The following is a 23,084-nucleotide window of genomic DNA, read 5'->3' on the forward strand; positions in this document are numbered from 1 at the left end:
AAGTAATGAGGAATAGTCAGCAAAAGAAAGTTTTGGAGATAGCTATGTCTAGCTTGAAGTTGCAGCTATCCTAGCTAAAGGCTGTGAAACATCACACACATGGCAAGAGCTGTGTATTTCTTAGTACTTTTTAGCCTAAAAGAACAAGTTTTAAAAATGTTTCCTCATTGAAACAATAAGATGATTTTCAAATAAATAGCATGTGTAGATACCTTGCCCTTTGTTGGATATATAGTGAACATTCCATTAAAATAAAACTCTTCCTCCCTTCTTTGGAAACATCCTGTGAGAAATTAATATGCACTGTGATTTAGTACAGGGAAATCTCAATAAATTTCAATAAGGAGGACTTACTCATGAGAAATGCTTGTTTTTTTCCAAAAGAGGAAAAACTATGAATTGGGGTACAAAGATTGCGTGTAAAAATACAGTAAGGATTAAGGCATGAAGTGTAAGGTATGCCAGTTGGGTAGCGCAAACAGAAAGGGAAGGAAGATGGACTTAGATGCCTGTTATAGGAGCCCTGACTTTAACACCAGAATATCTGGATTCCATTCTGTTGATTCTGAGGAATCTCTGAGAATCTGGTCTACGCCAGTTCTACAAAAATGTTTCTAAGAAAACAAATGCCTCTCTTAAATAGATGAAGAAAATTGTGTATATGCAATGCCTTTTAAGGAATTTCAAATGTGTATTACCACAGCAGAAACAAAAAACAAACACAGTTCAATTTTGTTTAACCTATGTCCTGTATAAAATTATGTCCTGAAAAACTTTTGTTTCTCTTTCCCCACAAATAACACTTGTTAAAAGCCCTCATTTTGAGTATCACGGGCACATGTTTAAAGAAAGTTGGTCTAAATTCTGCTTTAAAGAGACAATACTGACAAAAGTCTCAATTAGGAGGAAAAAGGAGAATCCCGGTGCTAGGAAGCCAATTGAGGGATTTATTTGAGAGTTAATATGCATATGGCTTCCACTGGAGAAATAAAATTGAGGCATGAATTGGGAATAATTTTGCTTGGAATAAGACTGAGTACAGAGAATAGTAAATATAGATGACCTAGTACAGACTCTAAAGCATTAAGTCCAAATGATTGCCTGACTGGTGTTATCTGTAATAAGAAGTGGAAACTCTGAAGGGAGAACAAAGTTTGGAGGAAAAGAACTAATTTTGGATGTACAGGGCTTAAGGGCCTGCTTTGGAACTGTCTGTCTAGCAGGCAGCTGAAGATTTTATTTCATGTCAGCCAAACAATTTAAAAACCCAGCTAGTACCAAGTTCAGAGCTAAATGGGAAGGACTAAAAGATAAAGATGGTACTATCTCTGCTGCATGTGCCTTAAATGTCCTGGACCAGCTCCATCATTAGAGCATACACAGCAATCTTCTGGAAGTAAAATCTGGGACAAGTCCAGAAATCTGCGGAGCCTTCCCATGCAGTCAGAGGTCACAGAGAGACCAAGCATTCAAAAGCAAACACATCCCGCATCACACTAGGTGCCAGCAGTCTATTAAAGCACATAAGTACATCCTTGATTACACACAGAATTTCCACATTCCAGCCTTTTTCAGAAAATAAAACGTAGGATCTGTGCAGCCCAACTGTTATGACAAGTTTGCCACTTGAAGAACAGTTTTGCTTTTTATGGAAAGTTTCTTGAAGCATGGCGAAATCATTCATATAGATTAGTGCTTTTATATTATGTTCTATAAAGATTTAGAAGAGGAATCAGGGAACACCTTCCTAAATTACAAAAAAGGGTGAAATAGACATTTAATGGCCAGCAAATATTTATTCACTCTCAAATACTTCACAGGCTTCCAGTTACGCTGGTGTCATGTGAAAATATCTGAGTAATTAGCTATGACTTGGTGTGGACTGTATGTGACCGTGGCTGGGACAGTAAGAAGGTCGGGCCATATTCTGCGGCTCACTCTCTCTCTGCTTCCACTACTGTAAAGGTCATGCGCTAGAGCTTGGACCTGCAGGATGGTTCCCTCACTGACGCTGAACTCTATGTGTACAGCAAAGTTTTGTTTGGTTAAACCATGGAGAATTCAGGCATCATATCTTGGTGCTGCTATTGTCAATAGTGGCATTGCTACAGAGCTCAAAGGGACAGCATAGCTCCACGTGAGCAGGCATTTTCTCCTGCTGAAACTTTGTATAAAATATGCTGGTGGAAATAATCAGCAGATGAAATTTTGAGAAGTTTACTGCTCTACAATGTATCAATATTATTTTTGTCTTAGTTGAAATCATCATACAATTGCATATTTAGACTATACGTTTTTATTCTTTTATTACTACATGTTTGCAGTAACTGCAGTTTGTGATCATCTCAGGGAGAAGTACATATACATAATACATCGTATTTCCTTTATAAATCTCCTTTCCCTTCCCTCCAGCCTCCCTCCCCCATCCTCTGTTTTAAAGGGTTTTTGTTGTCGTTACTTTTGGTACTGGGGTCAAACCCTGGGTCTTCACAGTGAGCCCCAGTCCTTTGTTTAATTTATTTTTATTCTGACACAAGTTCTTGCTAAGAATATAAGTTTTCTAGGTTAGCTTTGAACTTGCAATCCTCCTGCCTCAGTCTCCAGATGTGCTGGAATTACAGGTGTGTGCCAGTACTCCCAGCCAGAATTGCTTTTTGATGCTATTCATGACTCCTAAGAACTCACACCATATTCATATTCCAAGATTATGGAGGTTATTGCCCACTATGTCAGATAGATCTATGATAGCCTGTTGCAGAAACAATTCTCATATTTCAGAAGGTGAAAGAACTACAGTTTTCCAATGACCTATTATTATTTTAATTCTTAAAATGATGGAAGTTAAGACAATGGGACATTATTGAGAGGATTACTTCCAAGTAATAAGTATAAAAGTAATATGTGGAATTAGAATTCTTCAAGTTTCACATATAAATTGCACAAGTTTGTGCTAGCAGATGTATTGTTCAGAAGTTTCTAAGAAAAAGAAAATTCAGAGTCACAATTTATATTGTTTTAGGCTGTAGGAACTAGTAAACATGTTTCACTATGGACTTTGTTAGTCAACACTGAGGTCATTCTTTTCAATAAAGATTGTCAAATCCTGAGACAGAAATCAATAAACTAACATGTGGATGGGGCCGCAAAATCCCTCTATGAGTAATGAGTTAAGAGTCAGGGCATCATTAGCATGAGGAAAGGAAGAGTCACTGGAAGTTTTGGAAAGGGTAAGTGGATGCGTTTAGAATTCATCAGGGTACAGTCTGTATGGGTCCTACATTCATGTTTAATAAGGTGCCATGTATGAGGAGAAAAACTATAACTGTTGACAAAAAACTATATGACAAAGAAAGCCCAATACAGACCCTTTCACAGAGTTCCACCTAATACAATAGAAAATAAAGTTATCTCTGAATTATTTGCTTAGGATAAAACTTGAGAAAGTTATTCAAATTTCCAGAAGTTAGTGTTTAGGCTAAAATAATATAAAATGATCTCTACATATGTTCAAAAGTAGGCACATAACTGAAATCTATAGTCATAGAATTCACAGAATTCCATATTTAAATTTGAGGTTGGGTGTAAGAATTTTACTTATCTTTTCATTTCTATGGTTTCCAATATTTTGTAACTTTTAAAGCATTCTGCTGCAGATGTACTTTAGTATTACTCTCTCAATTTAAAGATTCACTTTCAAATGAACAGTAGAACTGAAAAAAAGAAAACAAGAACCCCCAACACACACACACACACACACACACACAAAGAGCAATCATCACAGGCATTCAGCTTGTTTAGAAGCCCCAGGCATTCCCTGTTATGACCATCTTTAAATTTCTCATAACTTCTAAACAGGGTGTGTACATTTTAATTTTGCTGTGAGCCCTCAAAATTATGTAGCCAATCCTCAACACATTATCATATTAAATTTGCATGAAGTTTTGGATGATAAATGAACATTAATTGCAAGCCATCAAAGGCTAGTTTATCATTTTAAAATTACATTCAGTAATTGTCCTACATGACAAAATATACTTCCTCAAAGATCATTTTGGAATGGCTATTAAATAATCTATGTCAATGTACATTTGGAAACACTGGAAATTTTCTAAAAACTTTTTAATATTTTACATATCAGTTAAACATATTTCCAAAAGTATGAATAAAAAGTAATTATAGGTGAAAGTCTGGGAAAGGCAAAAAAATCTTAGTAGCATATCAATTTAATTGCTTGAAGACAGAAATTCATGAAACAAAAAATAAAGGACAGTAGGAAAATATACCACTATTTTGGTTACAGCTTCTAGGCAAGCCATTAAAATAACAACTAGATATAGGTAGCAACAGATGTATCAACCATCAAGAAAAGTTAAATTAAATCAAGTGAAAAATCTCAAATGAGGTAAGTGTTCAATGAAAAGGAAAAAGAATAAAACGCACATCTGCTTACACGGTGATGAAATGAAAGATTCTGCCGAAAGTTTATACTGAAAATTAAGATATAGGCAAGACAAGCTATGCGCGTTCATCCAATAAACAAACACGAATGAACTGGTAGATCAGTGCTAATTTAAAGTTTTAAATCCTCAAAAGAAAGAAAATTAAGATCATGGTTGATAGATTCTCGACAACATACCAAGCAACCCAGCCAAAATTCTAGAAAGGACAAAGCCTACTCAATTTAAAAACAAATTAGCTCATTGGTATTTCATTTCTTGTCTTTTTGTGGTGCTGCGGATCAAATGCAGGGCCTTGCACCTGCTAGGTGAGCAATGTGTCAGCGATCTACATCCCCAGCTCACATTTCTGTTTCCTGAAGGACACACGCATAATTGCACAGTTGTTTTCTACTACACCAGCCAGTGGACTTGAAATCCTAAAGTTTCTATTATAGCTTTAGAGACATTTATAAATGACTACACCTCTTTGTTAAGTATCCATTTTCAAATTGTTTATTATGTTATATAAGGAGATGCTGCTGGAGCATTGAGGCTGGAGACTGCCAGAGCCACAGGAAAGAAATCTGGAGCCTGATTGTAGTGGATTGATAACTGGTGGTCAACTTATAACCCCCAGCTGAACTGAGTAAGCATGGTGCTGGGTGGGTGTGGGAGGTCCACCTGGGGATTATTGCCAGCAGCATAAGTGGCAGAACTAGAGAAGAAGAAGTGAGGCTGTAGGGAGCTAAGAGAGGATATTGTGAGCTGGTAGAGGCTGTAAGTAGCTGTTGGTTCTTTTGGAGGAGCTCGTCATGCTGGCTTTCCTGATGGACTTGGCTGTTTTCATCCTCTGACGTGCTTCAGATCTCGTTGACACTGAGAAAGGCTTTGGTCCACTTTGGGGGAGCTCTGATCTTCACTTTGAGCATCACTTCCTGGCTCTGGAGGGGAAGATGGTGCACTGCCAGTCTCCTGGAGTAGCTTGCTGCGTTGGCTTCCCTGATGGGAACTTGGCCATCTTGATCACTGGAGGAGCCTGGAACCTCACTATTGCTGAGGATAGCTGTGGTACCTTTCGGGGGAGCCCTGGTTCTTGTGAGCATCACTTTCTGGCTCCAGTGCAGATCCCTCAGCCTGCTAGCAAAGATCCTTCATCCTGCAGGCACAGACTTCCTAGATTCCAGCACTGATTTTTGGGCCTTCCCAGGTCAGATCTGTGAAACAGGCCTGCATGAGACATTGTCAAGGGCTCTAAGCCTCCAGTTGGATTTGTGGGAGGCACTGTTATGAGCTCTAGATATTCTGCTGGACTCATGCAGGACATTTCCATGGGATCCAGGCCCCAGGTGGATTCCTTGGTCTTAGTGTGTGGACAGATTTCCTGCACACTTTTGTATATCATTCTTTGGGTGACTATTATAAATAACCTGATAAAATATGTGTCCTATATTATATTGTTCCCCCTTGCAAAATAAGCCCCAAACCAACACACTGCTCAACTCCAGACACCTGTACCTTCAGACTGAATTCAGCTGTCGTACTTTGGACTTGTCATAAAAAGTACTGGGAGAAAAAAATTGACAACTTTTTTTGTGCAGTTGGTATTGAGGAGACAACCTGTGAAATACTGTTATTGTTCTGGAGTGAATTCTCCTCAGATCTCAGGCATGCTGTAGCTAAGAAGGTTTCTGTTCTCTATTTTATGTTTAGTGTCTTCCAAATTGATTTTTGATGTTGTTGCGAGCCTAGATGGTGTTTCAGTACAAGAGAACAAGGTGTTTGGTTCTCAAAATCCAGGGTTGCAGGGTCAGAGAGGAGAGCTCTGAGGTTCCCTGTGTGTCTGCTTCCAGACGTTTTCTATCTAACACTGTAAAACTCTGGCATTCTTGCTCTGCTCTCATCTTTACATGTGAGCTGAGCACAATGAAGACTCTTCCTGTCCAGCTTTTATATCAGCCGAGGCTCCTTCACAGTCTTGAAATGTGAAATGTGACTGATTGTTTGCTTTCAAAACAAACCAACACAAAACTCCTAGGACTTTTCACTCTGGCCTCCTGTACTAAAATGTAATGCATTCCCATTGGTTACTAGAGGGACATTCAATCAAATGGATCATTTCTAAACACAAATATTCATTATTTTATGGAGTTATGTAGAGATATTCCATGTAATTCCCTCTGCTTCATCCCACAGGGACTATCATGGTAAAATTGAATTAGCATAAAAACAGGTAAAGTGAATAGTGAATGGTTATTAAAGGCATTTACAAAAACATCAGCCAGCATCTCTGAATGGAGCAGATCTTTAGAAACCAGTTCAGCAGGGACTATAGTAGAAAAGACAGTGGCTCACACATAACCAGAAGCATTAGAAATGACCAAATATTTTATATTGGTGTTCCTATTCAGAGAGTCTATAATGGGAAGTAAAGCAATCAGATGATCATTGATTGCACACTAAGAGTTCAATAATAAAACACATTGACAATACATATCAGTACACTTGCAAACTCAGAAGCTCTTAGTTTATTTCACTTACACCTATTTATTAATTGTGAGAACTAGAGTCCATACTTTAGACGTCTCAAGACTATCTCCTGAACACTTTCATATTCTTGTGTGTAGAGAATTTACTCAAGAGAGTAATTATTAGCAAAGAATCTATATTTCCAATGACTCCATTTCCATTTCTCCATCCCAGGGATAAACTTCACGGGTTGGGAGGATCAGGGTATGTGGTGCATTGACAACTGGTGGTCAACTTGTAATGCCCAGCTGAACTGAGTAAGCATGGTGCTGGGTGTGGGAGGCCCACCTGGGGACTGTTGCCAACAGCATAAGAGGCAGAACTGGAGAAGGAGAAGAAAGGCTGTTGGGAACTGAGGGAGGCTGTTGGGAGCTGGTAGAAGCTGTAAGGACCTGTTGGTTCTCTTGGAGAAGCACGTCATGCTGGCTTTCCTAACGAACTTTGCTGTTTTCATCCTCCGAGGAGCAGGACCTTGTTGGCACTGAAAATAGCTTCAGTTCACTTTGGGGAAGCTCTGGTCCTCACTTTAAACACCACTTCCTGGATCCAGAGGAGAAGATGGTGCACTGCCAGTCTCCTGGAGAAGCTTGTTGCATTGGCTTTCCTGATGGGAACTCAGCTGTCTTGATCATCAGAGGAGCTCGGGACCTCACTATTGCTGAGGATGACTGTGGTATTTTTCAGGGGAGCTCTGGTTCTCATTTTGAGCATTGCATCCTGGCTCCAGTGTAGATCCCTCAGTCTGCTAGCACAGATTGTTCATCCCGCTGGCACAGACTTTCTAGCTTCCACCACTGACCTTTGCGCCTTCCCAGCACAGATCCGTGAAACAGGCCTGTATGAGATATTGTTATGGGCTCTGGGCCTCCAGTTGGACTCATGGGAGGCACTGTTATGAGCTCTAGGTCTTCAGCTGGACTCATGCAGGACATTATTATGGAAGTCAGGCCCTCAGCTGGATTCTCTGGTCTTTAATGTGTGGACAGATTTCCTGAACCTTAAAATATGTGTCCTGTATTATATTGTTTCCTCTTCCAAATATCCCCCAAACCATGACAGGGTAAAGTCCATTTCTTTTTCTATGTTATTAGTTTTAATTTTTTTTACTTGAACAATTTCTAAGGGTGAAGTATAAGAAACTAAAAAAGGCATTATGTTTGGCAACGTTGATAGGCTGTAGACGAGACCTCACATATGTAAATAGTTCTTAGATTGAAGCTGGGACTAGCCCATTTCAAAAATCACCTGTATTTTTCTAAAGACAAAAAATAAAAATAAAAACACAAGCAGCCACTGGAAAGTAAGCTGTAAATGTTCTGATTATCCCATATTTCTCTCTTTTTGAATGTTTTATAGATAAATTTAATATTAAATAGCAGGAAAACATTGTTATTTAATGATAATGTAGAATTTTTAATTTGCTACCATTCCTATAAAGGCAAACTACTAGTAAATTATATTTACAGAATAATCTTGTCTATTACAATGAAGTGAGAATTCCAAGATATTAAGACCTCGAGAGATGATTTAAGTGATTTAATTATGGCACATGTTTTTCTACTGATAATATTATAATTACGCTTTAATTAACCAATCCTACCAGTATAATGAGACTCTCAGTGTTTAACACAAAAGTCTAATCTCATTTGTAGCACAAACTAGTTGTTCAAGTACAATTTCTTTTAGTAATATAGTCTATTTTTATAATTTGTTAAAATAAATCAGTATCTGAATACTACATATCACTGAAATAACTTCAATGATTCCTAGTGTTTTTGTATCCAAATATTAGCAATATGAAAAACAAAAATATTGAGATTATTTCTTATATGATGCATTAAATGGATATGACTTTTCTAATCTAACAAATCCTAAAGATAAAGTTTTCAGATTTATAAAGGTGGCTCATAAACCAGAATTGTGGTGCACAATATGTAACAAAAGATTAGTTCAACTAATAATAACGATAATGATAATAATATTGCACTGTTTTTAACAAAACTTTATTCAAACAAACAAGAACAATGCTTTTTCTTCTTTTTTTAGACAGGCTCTTGCTATATAGCCCAGGATGGCCTGGAACTCGCAATCCTCCTGCCTTATCTTTCCAAGTGCATGCACCACCATGTTTGGATACACAAACAACAATGATAATTTTATTACCTTAAAATCTTGAAGAAAATTTTGGTAGACTGGATCATGTTTTAGCAATTATGCACATTCAGCCCCACCTCCATCTGTGACAGAGGGATATAATTCCTCACTAATTGACTTTGGTCTTTGCTATATGACTGTGCTTTGGTTAAAGAGGTATTTGAGAAGGTTTCATGCCCCAAAACCTTGGCATGGTTTTTTCACATGTGGGCTTGTACTCCTGACTTTAGCCAGCAAAATCACAAGCTTTAGGTGCTGTGACCTGTGTAGGATGACACAAACATAAGACAGGTAGAAGACAAGCTAGAGCTAGAAGCCAACACTAGCTGATCCCAGCCTCAATGAGCTGAATTGCAGTTGACCAAAGTGCATACACAAGAAAAAGAATTATCACTGATTTACTCTATGAAGTTTGAAGAGACACAAAATCATTGTGGCAATAGGAGATTTTTATAAACATGTTGTTAGCTGGGTGTGGTAAGACCTATCTTCTTTGGAGGCTGAGGCAAGTAGATCTCAAGTTCAAGGACAGCCTGACCAATATGGTGAGATTCTGTCTTAAAATAAATTTTAAAAATAACTGGAGATCTAGCACAGTGGTAAAGTACTCACGCAGCATGCATGAGACCCTGAATTTGTTCCCCAATACCAGGAATAAAAAAGTCATTGTTCACCAGTCCTTTTATTAAGTCAAAACTTCTTCTATGTGCAAGTCACAATACCTTTTAAAACAAACTACACTTGCATTCTAATTGAAGTAAATGGTATCATTATATCCCATCAATAACCTCTGATAGTTCATTTTACTTTCAATTGTAATGGCATACTTTCTAGGTTCTTGGAACTGTGACAAATTCACTGAGGCTATGTCAGAAATATCGCTATCAGTCCCACAAAATGGATTTCTGCTTTAGTTGTTTACTATGAGAATGTTTGCTTTTTTGAACTTTAGGTTTTACTGTTTTGCAAGGAGGTATTTTATCAGTTAATTTTATGTATCTGATGTGTAGGAGAGCTACTAATTCAGAATAGCACCTCCATAATGAGTGTTAAAGGAAGTAAATAGATTATTTTTAGCCTTTTGTCACCACTGACCTCAGAGACAGACAAGAGGATAACTGAAGTAGGTGTACACTATCATCACTCTCATCCATGTCCTTGTTTAATAATTTTTGCTCCCTGCATATTAATTATCATACACACTGGCTAGTGATTCAATGATTTGTCAGTATATGGATGAATAAATAGAACAACATAGGAACTTAAAAATTATAATCCAACATGAAAAGCATGTCATTGGTCATTGTAATGATTTTAAATCATTACTCTCAGTAGATTACAATTAAAAAGATGTACTTTCCTCTTTTATTTAAATTTCACATATAGTGATCAATTGCGAATTTCATTCAATTTTCAATAGATATACTTTGAATATTTTTATGTGACATGACATAGATATACTTTGAATATTTTTATGTGACATGACATACGGGGAACATACTCAAAGATTTAACAATGGAAGTTTTAATCAAATAATACCCTGACATGCTTTGTTACAAATGAAAAAATGTACTACAGGTTGAAATAAATTTGAAAATGTCAGAAAAATAAGTCCTTTAAAGAAGAGAAAAACATTATCCTTCAATGAAGTAATGTAGAAACATGACAAAATATGCTACCTCCCAGAAGATTTGTGAACCAAACCCCAAGATAAACCTTCTAGCAAGGCTATTGTGCACTGGAATGATATATAACAATTTTATTAATTTTATAATTTTACTCAATTATGACCAGTGATAACATAATATACCTACATCAGAATCAATGCAAATGACTTGCTTTGATATGTTTGATGTATGTCATTTTTTTTTTTAAGATGAGAAATTATGAAATTTAAACTCTATATATTTTCACTGCAAATAAATATTTTTAAAATCCTTGGAAATAAGGTCTTCATGTCAAGATCTATTAAGTGACTTATGAACACATTTATTTTCTACAAATTTTAATCATCTTCTCCAATGATGTAGTTCTTTCACAAAAATCTTAAAAGGAATTTCTTAATAAATTAAAAATGAATGTATACAATAGAAAGCTTACTAGGATAGAGTTATGATTGCAACTATCTCGTTTCATTACATGTATTTTACCAATTAAAAATTAGACCTTCATATTTAAAAAGCTGAAAAACACTTTTGCTTTTATAAGATTAAAAGAAAAAGAGTATTGAAAGAAGTTAAATTAGATTTTACTATCTTCTTAATGAATTTCATCCTTAGTTGGATAATATATTTCAAGACACAAAATTTCAAAAGGATCATTTTCAGAAATAATAACTGACCTGCATTGTAGATATGTGCATAAAGGCCAATTCAAACTCATTACTATAAAACTTATGATTTGTTTTATTTCTGATGAAGCCAATTAAGTCTCCATCACATCAATGTGAAACACATAATAAATGCAAAACTTATATTCATAAGACTCATCACATTCTGTAAGGTTTTTATAATGCACATTTTAATTTTATTGTAAAACTTTTAGTCAGTTAAACCTTTAAATGACACTTTATATAACATTTATTTCACTTCTTTAATATGCTATGCTGAAGAAACTTTCCCAGTCATCTCCAGTAAGCATCCTTCTAGCTGAAGTCAGCCCACTTTCTTGGTGCATGAGCTGCTTCAAAACTACAGGGGGCCATTTGGTTAAGTGGTGCTGAACTGCAAGAAATAGATCCAGAAAGGCTGTGCTCTGACAAATTACATCTTCAGACCATATTCATAAAATGACAGTCAAGTGATTAGAGTACATTTATGGAGTCTGTAAAATATTATGGACTTGTAATATACCTGGTGAAAGCTAAGATTATTCATGAGCCAGTCAAAAACTATCTATGGCTAAGGAGGGCTACAAAAAATATCATTAGGGAAACCTTTTATTTTTATGCCAAACCTTGAGGTACTGGCAGTTGAAAGTGATACTTGCCCAGAAAACTTTACACCTTGACCAATAAATCAGAAATAGCTATTTGATTTGAACCCTTATGAACCACTAGAACTTTAACCACCCAGAATTCAGTGGAGTTTGGGAGAATTGTGAAGGCTAATTTAACCTCCATGCAAAGCTAATGGAGGGGTTTCTTTGGAGCATTTAGTTAGCCCCAAAAAATCATCCATATCTCAACTGAAAAATTATCCAAATTTGTGGGCTATAACTCAGTATACTGAAATCAGAGAAAACAAAAGTGATAGTTAGAAATAATCAAGACTAGTAGGATAATATAGAAATTTGGATATAGCAGTGAGTACATTTCTGGTCTCCATTATTTGTATGCAAGCTATTTTTTTGTTTGTTTGTTTCCTGCCTGTGGGAAATTTTAATGTTTTCTCAGCACCCATATTTTGAAATTTCACAACAGTGGTAGAGTGAGTGACTGAGCACACACACGTTTATACTCATTGTAATGATCACTCAGTGGGTTCAGTCTGGGGTTGAGATCTCAGTTCTGAAAATAACGGACATATTTTTTACTTCAGAAGGTAATTCTCCCTATTAGCCTAGCTCTTTTATCTTAAATTCTTATAATTTGTACCTCCTAGAATAAAATACTAATGTTTCACTATTATACTCCCTATTTCCGTCTCTTTTACTATTTACTGGACTATTTCCTTGACTTTATCTTCAAGCTATTCAGAATTTTTTAATTTTCATTTTTACAAACATTTAACTTTTTACTCTCTTATTTATCTTTTGGAAGCAATTAGACATTAAGAATGCAATATACTGTCTCATTTTTGGAGACTATTAATGTAACTTTTAGGCATTTTCTTCTGTAATATCTGTTGTCTATATTTATTCATTTTATTTTTGTTGTATTTTTATGGTTTTGTTTTTACATATTTCAGATTCATCTTAATTGTATAGTGATTGTATTGTACAACTGTACTGACTGACCACTGATATTGGATATTAGAAGCTATCTAATAGTTGTCATGAAGATAGTGTATAATAGAGAATTTTACTACCATTTTACTAGATAGTAAAGTAGCTTCTCAACTAATGGAAGCCTGATACATGTATGGAATTATTTTCTCTAGAGTTTATCAATTTCTCCACAGAACATTATTTCATTTTCCATCTTGGCAATGTGTATCCAAACACCCACATTCTGAAAACACATGGATTAGTTTGTGAATTCTCACTTAGTTCCACTATTTTCTACTTTGTGATTCATTCTGCTCTACATTATGGCTGAATTTAGGAGTCAAGATTCCTCTTGGTGCAATTTTTGTCCCCAGAAAATACTGCAAGGGAATAAGAGAGCAATCTAAGGTGCAGTGCTGTTTTGGGGAGTTTTATTACTCAGGTTTCCATAGTGTGGCCTGATACGTCCTGTATCCCAAGTGCTATCAAACAAATTGCCTCAGTTTTTACAAACAAATCTCTCTGCATTATATTTGCATTGCAAATTCTGTTCTTCATGCCAATACTATCCCTTTAACTTCTTTGTGGGTTTTAAAATGTATTTGACTTTTCCCTTGTGAGTTAATATATTTACATTCATATATTTCCATTTTAGAGGGAATTCAAAGAAGAGATCACATGTCAAATTTCCACATTTAAACAAACTCTCCATGGTGATTGTTAAATTCTTTCAAATGGGCAGTGACATGATCAGTCTACTAATGATTGATAAAAGTCTATTGGATTCTGCTATAAAAAAAAAAAAACTAGTGACTTTTACAAAGATAAATAAGATAGGTAGCAATGTGTAGTCCAATGGATTTAAGAGAAGAATTAGAGATGGGACATACAGGCAACTGTCTCAAGCCACTTCCTGGACCAGTGACTGTAGATCTGGTTTGGGAATTATTGTTCCAATATAGATAGGATTTCATAGTGGTCTGAACCAGTACAGCGGCCATGGAGTAAAGAGGGGGAAGACAGGTTAAGAAAACAATTCATAAGACAACAGTGATTGTTTACTAGTAAGAAACAGAATTACAGTGGCATCCAAGATATAAACTTGGGCAACCAGAAAGAGCAAAAAGAGTTCAAATCATACAAAGAGATAGACATTAGAATGGAACTCAGTTCTGGCCATCTTGAATTCAAACCCCCATGGGTTGCTTACCCGTGCAAAGGTAGGTCACAGTATCTGAGATACTGAGGAAACATTCTAGAAGACGGCAGACTCTCAGGAAGCCATGGAAAGGAGGAGAAATTGGGAGAGCAAGAAAATAAAGACCCTGGATGAAATCTCAGAAGAGTTTAAAGAAATGAAACTAAGAAATATATAAAGATCCTGGTTGGAGAGTAGTCAGAGAGATTCTTGGACCATCAGGAGGGTACAGCAGAGAAAGGGGCAAGACATGTAACTAAGTAACAGTACGTGGTCCTATGTGATAAGAACTGATAAAACATTGGGATGTTAAACAGAAGTAAAGATAAGCCACAAGCAAACCCAGAGCATTGCATTCACGTGATGAAAGCAGTGAATCCACAGCAGTGTGCTGGGGATTACCAGTGGGTGTGGAACTAAAAGGGCACAGCTGAGAAAACTCTGCAGCTATTCTGGAACCAAGAAAAAGATTAAACATTCCAGGATACTGGAAAAGCCATCAGTGTCAAGTAGGAAAAGGCTTCAGTAAGCTGGTAATGGTACTTGTAAGTATAAGGGATTCTTCTACATACAAAAGAAAATTGATGTTTTAATAAAATGCTAACTCATTTTATCAGTATTTATCAGGCAATGAGACTCAGATAATAAGCTTTATTATTTTCTTCTTTCAATTAATATAATATTTTCAAGGTTCAGCCACAATGTAGCATATATTATTTCTTCAGTTCTTTTTTTGCTGAATACAATTTCATGGATAAGTTGCGTTTTATTTCTTTATTTATCAGTTCATAACTACCTCAGTTACTTCAACTTTGGGGGTATTATGAATATCTCTCTTATGAGGATGAATGAACAAGTTTCTGTGTGAACCTGCATATTCTTAATTCCTGGATATTGAACTGCTTCAATTATATAATAATTCTATGTTTCACCTCTGAAGAGTCATCAATCTGTTTTCCCAAATCATTGCTCAATTTGATATTCTCACCATTTTGAAAATGATAGCACTTTAAACTAGAATGTGCGCAGATGACTTGAGTTAACTCAGAAGTCACGCTCCTCGGCCCAAGGCTATATTGTGGTCACACAGATGTTTTATTGAGCCTTAAGGAAAGAATTACTGTGTTTTGAGGTTTTGTTTTTGGTTGTTATTTGAAGTTACTAAATGAAAATACTGTACAAATAGCTTCTAGATGTAATAATTTCTGAAAGAACTTATGATTTTAATTGTTAAAAGTGGATCTGAATTTATTAGGAGCTGTCTGTACTTTGGAACTTCAATTTGTGAAAGAAGTCATACTTTGCTTTATTTTTGACAGAATGTCATACAGATTTTAGCACATAAATGGCTACAGAGATTCCTAATTAACTAAATCCAAAATAGAAACATAATTTTCATAGTCCTTTCAACATTTTTTTATTCGGAAAATGTAGCTCACAAATAGCTCAAGTCTTCATGGATAGTGTTAAGTGTAAGATCAGCAGCATGGGAGTGAACATAAACTTTTATTTAACATAAAACAATTACTCTTTAAATAATAAAAAATAAATTACCAATGCGCAGCCTAAATCCCATTACTTTCACAAGGATTTTTTAAACCTTCATTTCCAGTTGACTGTACGCTAAGTGATATGGTTGTTTTATGCTGAAAATTGATTTTTTAAAAAAAAATGAAAGAGCCAGCAGTGAAGTCAGTGCATTACACCCAGCGCTGCAGAGAGCAGCCTTCCATTGAATTTACTTAGATGAACTAATTACTGAATTGGATGACCATTCAAAGTTATTGAGTGTATTTCAAGGACTTTCCCCTTAGCCAAAAGATAACTGCATGGTTTTTGGTCACTACTGCATGGCTAATTCAAAATCAAGAGTTTTATGTCTTTCTGAAAAATTAACATCATAAATCTGAAACCTGTGAGTAGTGTGTCTTGAGTCCAGAGGAAAGGAGTCCAAGTTCTTTTATACATTCCCCTGAACTGGAGTCCATAACAGTAAACGAAGTTCAGTCAGTTGATATAACATGACCACACACTGTTCAGTCGCTCAATTGATTAAGATTAACTGGCTCTATCTTACAGTTTTACACTATTAAGAAAAGGAAAAGTTTCTAAAATGTATCTTATAGTAAGTTTAATAAGAAAATATCAAAAGATTTCACAAATTGGAAACTTAAAGATACGAATGTCTTTAGAAACTTTTATTTTTGTGTGCAAACACTAATGGTGTAACTATGCACTCAGAGCTAAGAACCTCTTTTCAGTCTACCACAGATCTAAAATGACTGTTTCTCATACTGAAATTCTAAGAAAGTGGAAAAAGGGCACATCTATTTTGCACAGTTGTTTTGTACATAAAGTTAGAGTGTCATCTCTTCCTAACTCCAGCACATTATGAATTATTGGGATAGGTATTATAAAATATCTAATTATCATGTGCTGTAATGAATAGTTAAGATTATTGCTTTTCTCACAGTTAAAAGTCAGATTTATTTTATACATGAAGACTTTTTGTGAAGGAGCTTTAGTCCCTATAAAAGTGAATATTTAATAGAAATTTAATATTCTTGTATGTATTAAAATTGTTAGTTTTGAGGAAATAAAATGTTATTTGAACGTGCTGCTTTTAACAACACTGTAGTGCTTATTGGTTTTGCAAAGCAAGAATTATAGAAAATTGCTATGATGTTACTTTTTGCTGCATATTCAAAGTAAGCAAATTAATTTCTAAATGGGGCATTAACATTCACAACTAATAGCATTCAGCAGTTAGGGTTTTAACCGCTGACATCATTTTCTTTGAAAAATGATACATGTTATTTAACATTTCAAGATAAATTGCTGCATAACTGTAAATTTTTGCTGATAACTTTGCTATAAGCAGTCAATATGAAGAAGAAATTTCAAAATTGGTTTGCTAGAAAAGCAAATCTGAATTTAAAAAGTTTACATGTTTTTTCAATCAGATATACTCAGAGGAATAAAATGTTTCCAGCTTGTGTCATCAAAGGGCAATTTACTCTGATATAAATACCTAAAATAGTTAATACTACACATGAGTGGAATTCCTCACTGGCAACTGGCTATACGAAATTTAGCACATGTATCTACAAAGGGACAGGCATTGTCTACCCAGAGAATAGATTTTGGATGGTAGAAAAATCCTGGGAAGTCTCTCTCAGTTGATACAATGACTTGTCTAAGAAAGAAGCAAGAATCACAGGTGAAAAAGGGGTTCATGTCTGAATCTCCTCTTTACGTTTGCTTCTGTCCATTCGGAAGGACCTGCAGGTGCGGTAATGAGAGACGACGTACCTGATAGTCCTTGAAGACCAAGTGACAATCCACACATCTTTTCAGCATTTTTCTTTTGGGGAATATAAATACAATACTTTCTCTAAATGGAAAAGTAAAATTAAAGTGGTTTGTGCCTCCCTCTAGGAGACATTGCTCTAGCAGGACTTGAAATCTTAGAAACCATCTTATAAGTATACTATTTCTTTTGACTGTCCTTAGACACCAGCTCAGGCTAACATTTCTAAAGACCTTCTACTTGGTCTCTGGAACACCGCCCCATAGCACTCCACACCACCCCCTTCTGATCATTACGGTCCAACTTTTCCCTCAGTTCAAGGCGAAACTTGATTTCACCTTGCATTTACTTCAAATGCATAGGACTACAATTTTCCTAGAAAAAAAATTGGTAATCTTTATCAAGAATACTTAAAATCATTAGCAAACATTCTTAGATACAATACCCAGGATATATCAAAGGCAAAAAAGATGCAAAAAGAGATTTATGCCTGTGGATATTCCTATTAGCAGTCTTTATTTTCATGACAAATTGGTAACTACTAATAAATCCACCTTTAAGAGACTGAATAAGTAAAAGTATAATTCTTCCATATGGCAAACTGATATGCAAGCAGTAATAGCCATTTGGTAAGTAATTTTATGCCATGAAAAATGTGTTTGTTCTATGTTGTATGTGACTAGTTCAAGTTGGAAAGCCAAACGTACTCTGTGATTCCAACATCATTTTGTAAGAAAGTTAAAGTATTGACCCACAAATATAAATACTTATATGGAAAAAGGAAAAAGCCTTGCAGTCTTATTTCGTACAGTGTGTTTCTGTTTTGTTAACACTATATACATATATATCTTTCTATTTTTCTGTTAATTTTCCTAAAATAATGAAATTCAGTTTCCAACAATGAACATTATTTACTCCTCAGTAAGAAAAATTAAGTGGTACTAAATATTATGTGTCTTAGTTACTTTTCTCTCATTGCTAAGACAAATTACCAGATACCCAAAGTTAAAGGTGGGAAGGTTTATTTAGCTCACAGTTTGTAGAGTTTCAGTCCATAGGTAGCTGGCTTCAAGACAGGACAATAGAGGAGAAACAGTTCATGGTGGGCAGAAGGTAGCAAAGCAAGCAAGCAGCAACATAAGGCTCTTGTTGTCCCTTATATTGTATCCAGGATACCAGAATTAAGGCAGTGCCAAATCCATCAGTGGACTTATTTAGTAATCACCCACCCTTAAACCTAGAATTGCACCATGAATCAATCACACACTCTAGATTCATCCATTTCTGAAAAAAAAAACCACCTATGATTACATGAGGTTTTGCTCTAAACACAAGCCCTAACATCATGTCTGTCCTTGATGTACTTTCTAAGTATGTACAAGATACCAAACCCATTTAATAAAACATTTACACTGTTCACATTTTCTGTACAGCACAATTTTCCAATAGCCATGCATTCATATTCTCCAAAAGTTCTGGTGTGAATTTGTACTCTGGAGGAAAGAAGTGACTTCACAGTTTCACAATTTAAACAGTATCCTGTGGTGACAACCAAATGTGGCCTCCCCTTAACTTCTGGTTCTCCTCTTTGATGTCTAAGAGGCATTGTAGATTTAAGGAACCACTGATTTCCACTCAAAACGCACCCACACGCTTCCTCCTTTTCCAGAATTCCTTTGTTCACTTAAGATCATCTTTCCATGCCTACTTAAAACTAGCCACATACAGGAATTCAATAAGTTGAATAATTTTAATAAAGTAATTATTTTAATACTTAACAAAGGCACCCATGTGTTTTTCAATTAATTGTGCATGTTATGAGGTAGAAAATGAGGTCAGATCAATAGTAGGCCAAAAAGACAAGTGTTTGGGGGATATCACATGGAGAAAATTTTTCCTAGAAAATAAATATGGCTGACTTATTTCCATATACAAATTTGTGGACAAAAAAGCAAGAGAAAGATTTATCTCTATTATTAAATGGGGTTTTTTTGGTAGAACATAGTTAAGAAATGAGTGAAACGTCATTAAAATTAAAAAATCTGTATCCAAACACTAAGTTATCATCTTAATCTGTGGATTACACTTTAAAATATGTTTCAATGTCTACATCCTGCTTTGGCCCATACTATTCTCAAATTAATAAATTCTCACTACCAGCAGACAATTTCCTGAACCTTTAACATAGCTGACACTGCGGCGATTGTGTTACTTGGCCTTTGATATCCAGGGTATAACAGCAGCCTTAGCCAGAGCTCATGCACATTATCAGCAGTCAGAAGTCTGGTAAAATCAAAAACTTCTCTTTATCTTCAGGAAGCTGGTTTATGAAAGAGTATGTTCTAAGGCATGGAAGGTTAATATTTTAGTAACACATGTTCAAAATGTGATTTCCTGCTATCCTCTACAAAAACCTAATTTTCAACCATACCCTCCTGGTAGACTTTAAAAAGATAGACCTCAAAGGTGGCATTGTGTTTGATATCCTCTTGCAGCCCCAGAATAAAACTTAAGTAGGAATAATTGGAGATCTGCACACTCTCATACAGATGACAGAATCGGACTCAATCTAACACAGAAGCTAAAAGAAAAATAAATTTATTTCCCTCTGCCACCCTGGAAAGGCTATGGCTTTGAAACTACAAAACAAAAAAGGAGGAGAGTAAGGCTGAAGGTGCAAACTACATATTCCTTTATAAATAAATTCTTATATTTATGCAGGTTTTCGTAGATAGCAACTCCATTACAATTATCTACACCAGAGTTTCTGTTATGCTTTTATCCCATATATCCCATAAAAACAGTTAGAATGCTTCCACACTTGGTATGTATATTTATGTATTCATAAACCACACGTATGTTTTGTCACACTAATATATTACTTGTTCTATATACCTTCCTACAATCAAAAATATTTAGAGAATGAGATACAATAAATATACACTGAAGTTTTACCTTTTCCCCTACATTCAGGGGATTACCACATGCACACTCCTTGGGTATTGCTTAACTCCAGAAGCCATGAAGATTTTGCTGCCCCACAGCAAAAGGAGCTGACCAACATTATACCTGTTTTTACTTTATCATCAACTGTGTACTATAGTTACAAATAACCCGCCCCTGCACATCATATCATACTGGTTTTTCCTGTGAGGATCCATCTAACCAGTGCATGGGCTGCAGCTCATTCATAGCTGTCAACATAATCCCACCCCTTGTCCAGTAGTATCATCCAACGATTGGTTGGTGTGGAAGAATAAAGACACACCTACTCACCTTGAAAGACAGCAATCTAAAGGGACCTTTCTAGCCTGAGTTCCTACTGGGGTCCTGTGAGGCCTCTGTTAAAACTACAGTTTAGTTCTGTTCCTTTCTAGGCACAGTCCTATTTTTCCCATTCCCTGACTGATTGCAAGGGAACTTGGCCACAAATCCCCACCCCAATTCTTTTCCTGCAGAACCATCAGATCCATGTCCACCAGCATATACTACAAGTCCATTTTGCTTGAATATCTAGTGCCTAAAACATTGTTTATTGAGCCAGCAAAAATTCAAGAAGTAGAACTATATCTCAGTTGTCTGAAGCCTCATTAGATTCTCACCAAGTATTGATCAATAATACCTGGAAGTACAAAAGTACTCCTTGTTTTTCAAACTGTGGGGAAGAAAAATTTGGATTCAGAGGAAATCTGGCAGGTACAATGACTTCTCTTCCTCTGAGTGCCTGAATGGACCCAGGGTCACAGCTTCTGGACAACACACTTTCTCTGTGTGATCTCAGCCACCATGCTGCAGCTCCCCTGCTAACACGCTCCCCTCCTTCACTGTCATTACATCTCCTGTCCCAACCACAAGGCTACTCAGTTCCAAGAAATGCTAGCACATGGCCCACAAGCAATAAAAGGTACCTACATTAGCCTGGAAGTTCTGTGGGGGAATTAATTTTAACTCATTAGAGGCTGTGAAATTAACTCACCTGTAGTCCTGAGATGCTACATTGCTCAGTGGAACTGACTTCTGTAGCTCACAACCAGTGTGAGCCACTACTGCCCTCTGGAAGGGAGAAATCTATTGTACTGTGTCAGCCCCTGTATAGTCCTTACATTTCTTTTCCTTGAAACATAGAGATTCCTGAATACAGAGCCCTGAAAATTGGCCCTCCAGAAATTTAGGCTTTGCCAAACAGTTATGAATGACTTCAGAGTACTTTTACATAAGAAAATTTCAGTACTATTTAAGTATATTTTCTGACACAAAGTATCAACTATCCATAAAATATTTTGCTTCAAAAATGAAAACCTATAAGCGCATAGATTGTTATAAAATGTCTAGTGAGTGAAAACATAGTTTTAACCCTAAATACCAGATGTGACATTTACATCATGTAACATAATATTTAGTTTCAACTAATAGACTATTTCAATGAAATACTCTTTTGAAAGGTATCTTCATGCTTCACATGTTATATTTTAAAATGGAAGTATATAGTTGGTTGATTAAATAACACTATTAAAGAGAGTAGGTTTATTTCATAAACAGCAATTATTAGGTAGATAATAACATGTAAAAGATGATGTGGTACATGAAATAAGTACTAAAAATGTAATTACTCATTTATAACTTATATTTTATTGAGAATACAGAAACCTTCATAGCAAGGTTCACAGAGTGACATGGAAGATAACCCTAGCATCTTCTATATTTTGATACATGTTTTCTTTAATGCTAACAATAGTGAAGCTTATTCATTGAAGATGATGTGTATCTTCAGATTCTCATTATTGAAATATTGAGGTTATGACTTGACACAGATACAGATTGTTTTCCCATTAATATACCACTATACAACTGACAGTAGATGAAAAACAGTGAAGTAATTATTTCTGAAATCCGAAATTCTAATTAAGTTATTCTAATATTCACTTTCAGACAGCATTATCAGATATAATTAACAAAGGTGTCAATTATAAGAGACAATGGTCACACACTATTTACTATTGAATATACAAATGAATATGGAGGATCAGCACTTACCTGTATTACATGCTTTAATTTATCAATTATCTGATTTATTACTGCATCAGAACCTCTGACTTTCACCTCAGGATTTCCAGACTGGGCTTTGATTCCATTTCCAACCACACGCTGAGTATAGCTAAAGAAGAGAAAAATGAAAGACACATGACTTAATAACCTGGTCTGCATATTATCTGCCCTACGGCTTCAGCTCATATGGGTTCAAAATTTCTTCTTAGAAGAGAAATAAATCAATATAAAAATATACAAAAACATATTATATCTATTCTTGGAACATAAACTGTTACAGCAATAATGGTTTTTTTTGAGGTAAAATGTTTATAGTGAAAATATGCACTATTCAAAAACCAATATTTTTTTCTTCTAGTACTCAATCAAAACTCACTTCATTTTAAATGTTATTTACCAATATGCAGAGTTAATATATATCCGACTTTCTGACCAATTCTTGCTGAATTACACAAATAAATGCACCCAATTTACTGTAATTTAT

General features: G+C 35.5%; 1 protein-coding gene across 2 annotated transcripts in view; it reads right to left on the reverse strand.

Annotated features, from left to right (window-relative positions):
* Positions 1–23,084, reverse strand: part of Gpc5 (glypican 5) — a 1,267,099-nt gene that overhangs the window by 844,480 nt on the left and 399,535 nt on the right. For both annotated transcript variants that reach the window (XM_005374117.1, XM_005374118.1), the window contains exon 6: positions 22,589–22,709. In XM_005374117.1, coding sequence (XP_005374174.1) covers positions 22,589–22,709 — 121 coding nt within the window. The remainder of the gene's footprint in view (positions 1–22,588; positions 22,710–23,084) is intronic.

This window comes from Chinchilla lanigera, unplaced genomic scaffold (assembly GCF_000276665.1).
Source record: "Chinchilla lanigera isolate Chin_1 unplaced genomic scaffold, ChiLan1.0 scaffold00003, whole genome shotgun sequence".
NCBI classification, from domain to species: domain Eukaryota; kingdom Metazoa; phylum Chordata; class Mammalia; order Rodentia; family Chinchillidae; genus Chinchilla; species Chinchilla lanigera.